Source organism: Apaloderma vittatum, unplaced genomic scaffold, assembly GCF_000703405.1.
Source record: "Apaloderma vittatum isolate BGI_N311 unplaced genomic scaffold, ASM70340v1 scaffold28666, whole genome shotgun sequence".
NCBI lineage: Eukaryota > Metazoa > Chordata > Aves > Trogoniformes > Trogonidae > Apaloderma > Apaloderma vittatum.
Window position 1 is genome coordinate 1 of NW_009720497.1, and position 11284 is coordinate 11284.

General features: G+C 47.6%; 1 protein-coding gene across 1 annotated transcript; it reads right to left on the reverse strand.

The window, feature by feature from the left end:
* Positions 1-8391: 8391 nt before the first annotated feature.
* Positions 8392-10740, reverse strand: GPRIN3 (GPRIN family member 3). The gene has a single exon (XM_009871035.1). The coding sequence runs from the start codon at positions 10738-10740 to the stop codon at positions 8392-8394; it is 2349 nt and encodes a 782-aa protein (XP_009869337.1).
* Between the last annotated feature and the right edge of the window lie 544 nt (positions 10741-11284).

Genomic DNA, 11284 nt, shown 5'->3' on the forward strand with positions numbered 1-11284 from the left:
CGTCCACGAGAACACCATGATCTACCGCCTGGTCGTGCTCCTGCAGCCACCCCCCGGGTACTCTTTCAGCCTGGAGGAGGACACCACGGGGCAGCTGCCAGCAGGGATCGTCCGGGCCCGTGTGGTGACGGAGTGCATGTGCCAGAGGGAGCAGCTGCTGCTGGGGAACACGTGCTTTCTTCACAGCGCTGACAACGAGCTGCTGAGGGATCAGAGCTCAGAACTCGTACGCAGGCTCTGCAAAGTCGCCTTCTGGGCCCAAATGTTGGTGAGATCAGCCTGGCTGTATATGCCTCAGGCACAGAAGTGCCAGCTGACAGTGCTGCCCTCCTCCCAGACCTGCACCTTCCAGCTGACAGGCATCTCCACCTCCAACATGACCATCGTGACAGAGATGACTTTGCAGTGCAGCCAGGCAGCCCGGGTGTCTACCTGAGCTCTATGTAGGCAGAGGCCAGCTTTACCAGCGGCACAGCATGGCCAGAGAGCTGTGCTGCTGTCGACATGCAGCTTCTCAGACTCACAGCGAGCGCACCCAGAAAGACAATTTCCACCTCGGAGGTCTGCAGCTCTGCTCTTACTTCTTGGAGATCACAGGCTTTTCCACCCATGTCATTGATCCTGCAGACCTTTTGTCTCACACTGGTGACACCCAGATGGTGACTTTGGACACTGGGACAGATCCAGCTCATCCCAGAGAGTGCCTGTGGAGTTTGTGGCACAGATCTGAGCCCAGCAGGCATGGAGATAACAGCATGTGAGAGGAGCTCAGCAGGACCAGAGTTTGGGGAACTCTTCCCTCAATCCAGCTGAAGATGCTATTGCAAGAGAGGCTCGTGAGAGGATGGACTACCTGTCCTCCTGTAGAGTTGATCCTCTCTGGGACCTTTATGCAATGTGAAGATGTGACTTTGGACGCTGGGATAGATCCAGCTCATCCCAGAGAGTGCCTGTGGAGTTTGTGGCACAGATCTGAGCCCAGCAGGCATGGAGATAAGAGCGTGCGGAGGAGCTCAGCAGGACCAGAGTTTGGGGAACTCCTCCCTCAATCCAGCTGAAGATGCCATTGCAACAGAGGCTCCTGCTACCACCTCTGAGAGGATGGGACCACCCGTCCTCTTGGAAAGAGCTGATCCCCTCTGGGATCTTTATGCAATGCGAAGATGCCATAAATTGACTTGTTCTAACCAAACCTCTGCCTGTGAGTGTCTGTCCAACACTTTGTGGGCAACGGGGACAGGCCGCAGGTTGCTACAGGCGCATTGCATGCAGACAGCTGGCAGCCATGCACGCAGCAGCTGCAGAGTGCCCCCAAAGCTTCTGAAAGGACCCACTCGTCACTTTGACAGGCGGTCTTCAGACAAAGGGCTGGCTTTAGGTGTTCATTTACAGACCTTTGCAGCTTGCTGGGTATCCTAAATATTTGAAGGAGACTGGCAGGTATAAAAAGAATTTTGAGGAAACTCGGCTCTTCCAGGGTAGCAGCTGGAGGTGTGCTGTGATATCCCACCGAACCCACAATGACCCCACACTCTTAGGAGACAAGTTCAGGATCTCAGTCCCAGCCTTATTCTGTGCTTCAGGTAGCCTAACAGTGGGACTTCGACAGGTGGTCTTCAGACAGAGGGCTGGCTTCAGGTGTTCATTTACAGACCTTTGGGTGTTCATTTACAGCCCCTTTGCTTCTGCCACTGGGGAAGCTGGAACAGAGTGGCTTACGTAGGAACAGTTTTACGTCAATTATAAGATGCTAGGAGGAAGAATTCAGATCTGCTTAGAAGGGAAGCTTACCAGTATCTTACAGAATTTCTCACCAGTTCAAAAAAAAGCACTTAACAAAGGTTCATTCTTCCTCAACGGATAGACAACTCTGTGGGAATATAACGGAAGATGGGCAAGTAGGACTGTAGGTACACTCCAGTGACTTGCAGCTGGGGTGTTGGAAAACACGTACGTCGTACTAGATTACTGCTTGGCCTCGAGTGCTCGACCAGCAGCACACCTGTGCTTAAGATAGCAAGAGGCCTGGGATACGCACTGGGACATCTCTCACATCCCTGCCCTTCTGCGGGAAGGAGAAAAGCAGAGCTGTTGTGTGAGTCCTGGGAACTCGGACAGAGCAGCAAGTAAAACATGAAAAAGCAGCGAGATAAATACCCGATGCTTTCCCGCAAGGAGAGATCTCCTTGGGCCCGCACTGCTGCTTGTTGTGCTGCTTGCGTGGTGCTGCTGCAGAGTCTCCAGATTCTCACGTAGTGAGAATAAATTTGCTCTTTGCATTTCAGGTGTGGTTTGTGGTTGTTCCTCTGTCCTGCCTGTTTCAGCCCATACACTGAGCTGGATGAATAAGGTGTTGCTGTGTGGCAACTGGTTGCCAAACGGCCAAGAGAATTCACGTGAAAAGGTAGAGTAGCAGCTGCCGCAGAAAAGCCTGTGTCCATGAATAGGTGTGAAAAGGCAACAGCACTTACACAGAAGGAAGCAGATGTTCCTCTTCTCCTGCAGGGACAGCACGTCGTGGCTTCCACCGCACTGAACTTTGGCAGGTGCCATGTCTCAGGCCTGAATTCAGAAAGCCCTTCATAGCTTCTCTGTCTTACATTCACAGATTTAGCTGGAAAGGCCACACTTAAAAGCCCTTTCTTTTCCCATGCCTGCCTCCAAACAGAGACCCTGGGTAATTAAGACAGTGTCCATTTTATTATACTCAGCATGGAAACCAGATGTAAAACAGCAAAACATTAAATTCCTAAGGGAGTCGACTGGGTGGGTATCACTTTAGTATCACTGTAGGACCTCTTCACATGTGATCTTCTGTTGGTATGTCTCAAATGAATGCCATGGTACACCTTGACGCTTAATACTAGCTTTACTTCACACAGTATGTCATGTTCAGGCAGTGCAATGATAAAAGTAAATAAAGCCACAATAAGAGTAGCTGTTGTTAGAAGCTCCCAAATCAATTTTCTTCCGCAGTTGACTGATTCATGGCCATCACTTTTGTGGTGCTTGCAACAGCCAGGAATTCAAAGACTACCTACTCTCTCTCCTAGGCAGAAATTCCCAACACCTTTCAGCAGGCAACTGAGACCTTAACTTCAGACATGATTTTAGGTACCACAAATTTATGAATATTTTCCTTCAATTTTACTGAAATTCTTCAAGGCAATGTCTAAGCTTGTGTTTGATGTACTTGAAACTACTGATTACAAACTGGACTAATGGAAGTGTTGTCAGAAGGACTCTTCAGAAGGGTCATCTGCTGTAGCAGAGCTTCTGACAAGCAACTGAAAAACTCGTACTCTGCAGCAGGTAACTGCAGGAGGCTTTCCTGGCAGAATTGTAATTTACTTCTACTCCAGAGAGTGCCAGTCTAAGCAGAAAGCTAACAAAAACTTAACGTCTAGTATTTCAAACGGGACTTGGTTGCTGTGATTCTCCTCCTAACAAGCTCAGATACTTGCTCTCACCCACAGTCTTTGTGGAGAAACCAGTTTGTATGTAGAAGTGTGGATTTTCACCAACCTCAGGAGCCAGGGTGCATCTCTGCACATCCCAGCCATTGCACTTTCTATTGACAGTCTAGACACAGAGGTTAGCCAGCTGGTAGGGTTTTTTTTCAGATATGAGTATGGGAATTTTTTTTAGAGACCAGATGAGGAAAAATCCTTGTTTCTCTATTGCCTCGAAGTTTTGGGAAATGCTAAGTCTTCAGCTTTCAATCAGAAGGGCAGAGAGAAAATATCGTCTTAGAGCATGAGTAATGCATGAGACTTGCACATGTGTACACCCCTTCTAAACATGGACACACGCTCACACAAGCTCACTACAGCAAATTTTTTCCTAGAGAAAAAAATATTTCCCCTCTTTGTGAAACGGCTCAGTAATAACATAATTTTTTTTAAAGATGTTGGAATGATGAAAGATATGTTTCACATTGCAAAATCTTCCTTGCCAGGATTGGATGCAAAATCTGCCTTTTAAACTCTGAGAAGGAAGAGCTGCTCAGAAAAGTACAAAGCAGAAAAAACAATAAACTTCAGAGTTTCAGAAAACGAAGAAAAAGAAGGATTATATTAATTTCAGTTTGGCTCAATTCAGCTATAGTACGTCATTCTTTCTTTTAAATCCCTACACCGACTCAGGTGGGATAATTTAGGCCCCTAGGAGAACACAGCAGGTATTTCAATATACAAGACGTGACCTTCAGGTCCCTGATGACCACAGCACTCAGTGACTCCGGAGACACTTGGCAGTGTGCAGCATTTGGATCAGGATCTGTGTGCATATCTCTGGGACAACTGACAATACTGACCACTCATACAGGCATTACAGAGTCACCAAAAAATAAACTGGCAGAGGCTGAGACATTACAAAAACAGGGGGGGAAAGGAGTGTGAAGTTTCTTTCAGATCATAGCCCTTAACTTTCCAAGACCATGAGCCTGACGATCAATCATCTCTCACGCAGAGCAGCCCTTTCCACAAGCTGGGTGCTAAAGACTTACTCTGTCTTGGCAACGTTTTGTGTTCCTTTTTAAAAGGTGTAGAACAGACACGGAACAAGACTATGAAGTTAATAAGCTAGTAAGATTAGTACTTACATAAAACCCTTGCACATACTGAGCTAAGTAACAAAACACTGGTATGGGTAGATTCCACCAAGTTTCCATGCTGAAAAATAGCAGCAGCAAACTTGAATTTTCCATCGCCTTCGGCAGTGATTTTCATTTGAATTTCCACTTCTAACACTTGAACATAGTCATGAAATTCAAGATAAAAGCGTTAGCTTTAGAGCATATATTCAACTTTTCTGAGTCCCTTGAATATAGTTCTCCAAATGGTGCATTTTACAAGCTCTTTCGTGGTAGTAGCAGTAATAAACTGAGGTTGGTTTGTTTTTTTTTTTTAATACAGATTTACTCTTGGAAACAACAAAGTACTTTCTGTTTTGAACACTTTTTTTATTGGCCAAAATGGATTTCTTTGGTTGTTAACCATCCAATCACGTGACTCCAAGTCACTTAGCAGAAAGAAAAGAGTTGCATGGTGATACGAAGATCATCTCCCCCCTACCCCCTGCCATACCACTACTCCAAGCACACTTTCATTTTTGACACTGACGTGACACCAAGAATGGTCTTTTTGGCTGCTACGAGACAACTCACACACATAATATTTGCCAATTGCTGCCCAAAACATGGTTCTGTTTTGCTGCTGGTGAAAGATGCATCATTCCTATGAGGATTCACATCATCATCTAGACATTGTATGAAGGAGAAAGCATAAATTACCAGTGCTAAACTAGCAGGTCGCCTACAGTCTGTGCTAGAAAGGCGAAGTGAAAACCTAAAATATTTTCCATGAGATGCACTGGTGATTATCAACTCGGTTTTGTGTGTTGTTTTTTAGCAGGTTATTGATTGGCTTCAGATGTTTGCCTGCAGGATTTCTGTGCCCACCAGGCGGTGTCACTGACATTAGATTTTGCGGTTTGTCTTTGCACTCATACTTTCCCAAAATATAAAAGCACAGCGCTCTGCTGACCACTATGATTTTTTCCAGTTATGCCCATGCAGTTGTTCAGATACATCCACTTAGTAACCTGCTTGTTGGTGTTTTGTGGTATGTATGTAGGAGAGATCATTTGGGATGGAAGCAATTGCAGGGAACCAGGAGAGATCTCCCATTCCTCATGAAGAAGAGTTAATTTCAGTGCTGGCCCAGCACCCTGCTCATTCATTGCCAAGCCCAGTTTGGTCTCAGTAAAGCAACTCATACCCATACACTAGAAATATTTTGGAGAGCATAAGCTAAAGCATAAAGGTCATGGAAATTGGTGAATGCGTGATAGCCATTTATTCTCCTCTGGAAGAAAAAAAAAAGACAATCCATTTATATATTCAGACTTGAGCATGTTTATAAAGGGACAGTTCAGAGCAAGCTGGCTCACAACACTATAGCGAGGGGGACAGGGACAGACGGACGCGAGCCGAGTCAGGGGACACCGTTTTGCAGGAAGACGGGCTGGGTGGCAGCTGGCGAGGGAGAGGGCAGAAGGGAGGCAAAAGGAGCAGCGCAAAGCCTTGAACCTGGAGAGAACACAGCAAACACCACAGACAACTCGGGGAACCTCTTCAGGGCTGACACAGACACCACGTAGGGAAGAGACATCAAACTTGTTGACTAACCTGACCTAGTGATACTGCCAATATTAACCCACACGAAATTTCACACAAAACTCACATCTCGGACGCTGCCAGACAGAGGATGGAAATGGTAGTACTAACAGAAAAAAGGTAGGAGACTTTCCTCCTGGTGGGCAGAGGTGGGAAGACGCTCTTTGAATGCGGTAACTCAGAATCAGCAATTCAGCATCAAGTGCGAGAGGACTTGAAATTATGTACTTGAAATGATGTACAGAAATGGAACAAGGATGTGCCATAAAGTCCCCCAACTTATACCAAAAGAAAACTAAGAGTCAAATCAGTACTATGCCTAGGGGCAATATCTGTCATTGAACTGAGTTAAACCATCATATCTTAGAGTATTTTACCTCTACGCTGGGGAAAAAAATTGCTCCAAAACAGCTGCTTTGAAGTCTTGTCAGCTGATATACTCAAAAAGTCTGGCCTCCCAAATAAAAGGAGATCACCTCAGGTCTGCTTTGCAGAAGAAAGAAAGGAAAAAAAAAAAAGAACTTAATATTCATTTACACTGTGTAAACCTGTCAGATTTACGAAGTTAAGTCATAAAAGTAACATCTACAGAGTAAGTCAGGTGTGTGGTACTAGAGACAGAAATAAATTATCATTATGATTCATGAAAAGTCTTTAATGGAATAAAAACAACCCCTACTTATATCTAGTACTTTGCAGGATTACAGTATCCAAATCCTCAGTGCTTTGCAGGATTGAAAACTAAATTTTCTACAAACTGCAGGAGTTCCCCAGCCTCCCACCACAAACTCTAGTGGACAGAATAAAAAGCTAACAGGAAACACATTTCCCAGGTTGAAAAATGTTATTAAGGTGAGAAATGTGACCAACATACATTTGAGACATTATTGTATATCACACTTCTGGAGAAACAGTCACTAACCTACCTTTTATTAGCAGCTTCTACAACTTTTCTAACATTAGAAATACAGCAAAGATTGTCTCAAGATTTCAGTACTTCTCTAAAGTAAATGTTTCAAGTTAACAGTATAATGGTTCGCAATATAGAGAGCCTTAGGTGAAATGAAATACACACAAGCTAAATAAATAGTATTTGGCTTATGAAAGGCAGCAAGAAAAGCACCAAAAACTGCAGAAAAATTTTGGGCTAAGGACTTAAAAGGCAAAAAATAAATCAGTGTAGCACACTAGACGCGTAGGTTCAAGACCCAGACACACAGGACAGCCTGCTCCTATGGGAAAACATTACTGTGCATCTCTGGAGAGAGAGAAAAGATCCACGTCACTTGAAAGTGTGGTTTAGAGGAGAGGTGCTCAGCGTGGCGAGAGGCTGGGAGCGAGGGCTGCCAACCCTGGCTGTGGAGCCAGAATAACTTGCTGCTCTTGCAGGACCTGGCCAGAGCACCGCAGTGTGAGCAAGGGCACCGACCTGTCAGAAGCAGGGACACCCACAGCCGTGCGCTCTTGTGCCTCACCTGCTTAAACCTTAAGCATGGCTGATGTAGGGGAGAAAAAACCTGCAGAACACATCCCTCTCTCGGTTTCCCATCTAGCCTGCAAAATCCCATTGACTCAATTTCTCCCAAAGAGATAATCCTTCAGCTTCAATCCTCACTCTTTGCCTGGTTCTCCATTTCAACAGGAGGGGAAGACCTGGCTCTCTGGGGCCCATATAAGAACAGTGCCTCACAGTCCCAGCAGAAGCAAGACTGCTCAGTGATCAACATCCACAGCCTTTTAACAGACTTACCTCAGCATGGGTAACTTAGATCAAGTAAGTTGTCTGCTTTAGGACTTTAAGGCTGTTGAACCTTAGCTTCACCTCACCCAGCTTCCCCCAGCCCATATCTTTGTGTAAGATTTTGTGATGCACACAAACTACTTCCCTTAATAAATCTGACAATCTCTCTTCTTCATTCATCAGAAGGTGCTGCTCTCCCTGCAGCAAGGTGGCAATTTAAATTTGTGCTTTTGCTAAGTGCCTAGCTTTTCATCGGACAGTAGTCAGGATGGGGGCATAATGTGGAAATACACCAGCTGTGGCAGTAACAACAGCATGATGGAGCGTGTGGCTACTCAGAAAACAAAGGGGAATAATTTTTCCACTGTTGCTGCATCACAACCCCAATAACACAACTGAAGAGTGGGACTTGAGACTCAAGTGGAGCGATTCTCTCTACCACTGCAGACACTACACTCCGCTGCAAACCATGTCAGTCTAACACTGAAGAGGGAGCAGGTCGGACACAGCAATTAGGACGCCTAAAATTCTGTAGCATAGACTGGAACACGTTGTGCTGCCTCCCTTTCAGTTTTTTATTTGAGGATGTATCCGAGGAAATGGATTTCCGGGTCTGACTGTTCTGGGCCCGGATCAGTTTCTTGTGTTCCCGTATTTGTCTCTGCAAATGGTTCTGGATGGCGATTCCCAGGAATTCTGGATCAAGGGAAGCACCATAAACCTCCCATGTCATGCCCTGCTCGTCCCAAGCAACATCCCTGACGTGTTTGGACTGCTTCACCTGCACTTTTGCCTCCATGGCCGGCGTGGGCTGCTTTTTGTTTTCCCCCAGGTTTGGCACAGCCTGAGCTGAAGCAGGAAAAGCTGCTGTGTGAAGCTCGTGTCTGGACTCCTTTGCCTGGAGGCCTTGCTGCTGGGGAGCTGCCAGTGCCTCCGAGGGAGGGGTGAGATGTGCAGAGCTCGCACTCAACTTGGCCATCAATCCTGCCTGCAGGCCCTGACCGACAGCCGTCTGACCCTGGCCAGCACCCTCCTCGCCTCTGCTCTCCTCCTTCTCACCTCCATTCTTCAAGCACGTCTGTATGTGGACAACGGCAGATTGGCTGTTAACATTCATCCCTCCTTTAGGATCAAGCACCACTGAGTTTTCTCCCTTTGGTTTTACCACAGATTCATTAGGAATGGCCTCCTCTTGACTCACACCCTTACTTTGCACAGGTTTTTGCTCAGAGCTGCCCAGGACCTCCTTCTGTTTGACTTCACTATCATTGCTACAGAGTAAAGGTAAGCGGCTGCTTCCTGCATCTCGCACATTGTTCTTGGTTCCGGGGACAGCGGCAACAGAAGTGATGGTGCTTGGTTCACCAGCACCAGACCCAGACTCTGCCGGAGTTTGATTGCTGGAGTCAACTGCAAGCTGCTCACCGGGGATCGGCTTTGGTGGGACTGGAGCATCCATCATAAGCCGAGAAGCATCTTTGCCATCATGTGCTGCATCAGTCCTCTCGGCATTACCCACAGATGTCCCTTGGGAGGTAACAGCCACAGGGGAGATGGGGAAAACAGGTTTTGTGTTATCTGCTAACACTGGAGACACCATATCAGATGAGACCCCAGGGATCTTGACAGCCTGGGTTTGGGATGAAGCAGTCACAGCCGTAACAACAGTCGATTTTGACGTGAGACCAGGAGAACACGGGGACTTTTGTTGTGAGGATAAACTATCAGTAGGTGCAGACTGGCTCAGCCCCATACTTCCTTGGTAAATGATGTGCACTTCTTCCTTCTCCTCTGGAGAAGGATTCCCTTTTAAGAAGGCAGCAAGGATGCTGGGACTGGTGGAGGCTGATTTGCACTCCATGGTAGCCACAGCTTGAACCTCTGCATCTCGCTGTGTCCTGCTTCCTGCTTCCTGAGTTAAAGAGCTGCTTTCTGGATGAACCGTCATTGTACTCATTTCTCTGAATTTGGAGACTTGAGTGGGGCCTGGACTCACTGGCTCAGCACCCACATGCCGTACGGGCTGTGGACTCTCACGGCTAGGCTGGGCTGGTGTCTTGCTGCTCTGCACTGCTTCAGTTTTATCTGTGGAATGCAACTGCGTGGTGTCTGCAGCCCCACTTTTTGCTTCCGGACTGGTCCGTGGGTCTCTTCCCAGGTCACCTTCGCTGTGCCTCGCTGACGAGGCTGACTGACATGTGGTAGAACCAGTATTTTCTCCTCCTCTGTCTTTTTCCCCTCTTTGCAGAAGGTTTGCCTGAGAAGTATGACAGGAATCATTACCCCTGACAGGGTCATCCAGGGAAGAATAATTAAACACCTCAAGTGCTGGCTGATCATCAGTCCCCTGAGGTTTCAAGGCAGAGTCATCCATTTGCATCAGAGAGCTCGTTTTCGACTGGCTGCCTTGCACGAACTGCCGGGAGCTCTGGGGGGCTGGCATCATCTCTGGCTCCTGCCCCACCAAAGGGGCTCCTGGCACTGCTGGTCCCTGGCTCGCTGATGGCCAGGAGCAACCAGCAGCCTCTATGGCTGCAGGATGTGCCTCTGCAGTTTTGCTGGTGAATCTGGGAGGAAAGGTTTCCTGCTGGTTAGCATCCTCCTTGTGGCATTGCTCGCACCTCTGCATGCATTTCAGGTCAAAGCAGCAAATCTCAGAAGAGGTGGATGGCGTGCCTGGGAAGCCATTGCTAGCCTTCTCTCCACTGTGTAACTGGGGCTGGTGGTTAGCAGACTCCCGATCTCTCAGGTGGTCCTCCACCACAGAAGCTGTGACCAGGGAAAGCTTGGCAGATCTAAGAGGATCTGGTACAGTCCCCATGGACTGTCTCCAAGATGTGGTTTGCCTTCAGTTTCCCCTCGGAGTTTTCTCACTGGACAGTGGGTACAAACAGGCTGTTGGTGACAGGTTTCCTGTAAAGCTAATCTGTTAATGAAAGAAAAGGAGTGTTAGCAGCAGTCAGATTTAATAAGAGTTATCTGTGATGATTTTGTGACCTCATCAAGGTCGGGCCCTGTAAGATGCACGTCCCCAGCTCCCCCTCAGCCATATGACCGACACAGCAGCACCTGGGATGCACACCAGCAGCCTGTGTGACATCGCCGTCACAGTGCATCCCCGTGATGCGCCAAGGCCTCCCCCCAAGGCCATCAGGCAGTACACACCACAAGCTCTCCTGTGCTGCCTTCATGCTCGACACGCTCTGCGACCGAGAGCTAGAGCAGCCAACAAGCGCACCCACACTCAGCCGAGGGCCAAGGCCCAGGAAGGTGAAGCCTTGCCGCTCCTTCCAGGGAGGCTTCGCACCGCACCTTGCTCTGGCAACACTCCAGCTCTGCCCGTAGGCTCTGCAGCCGTGTCCGGC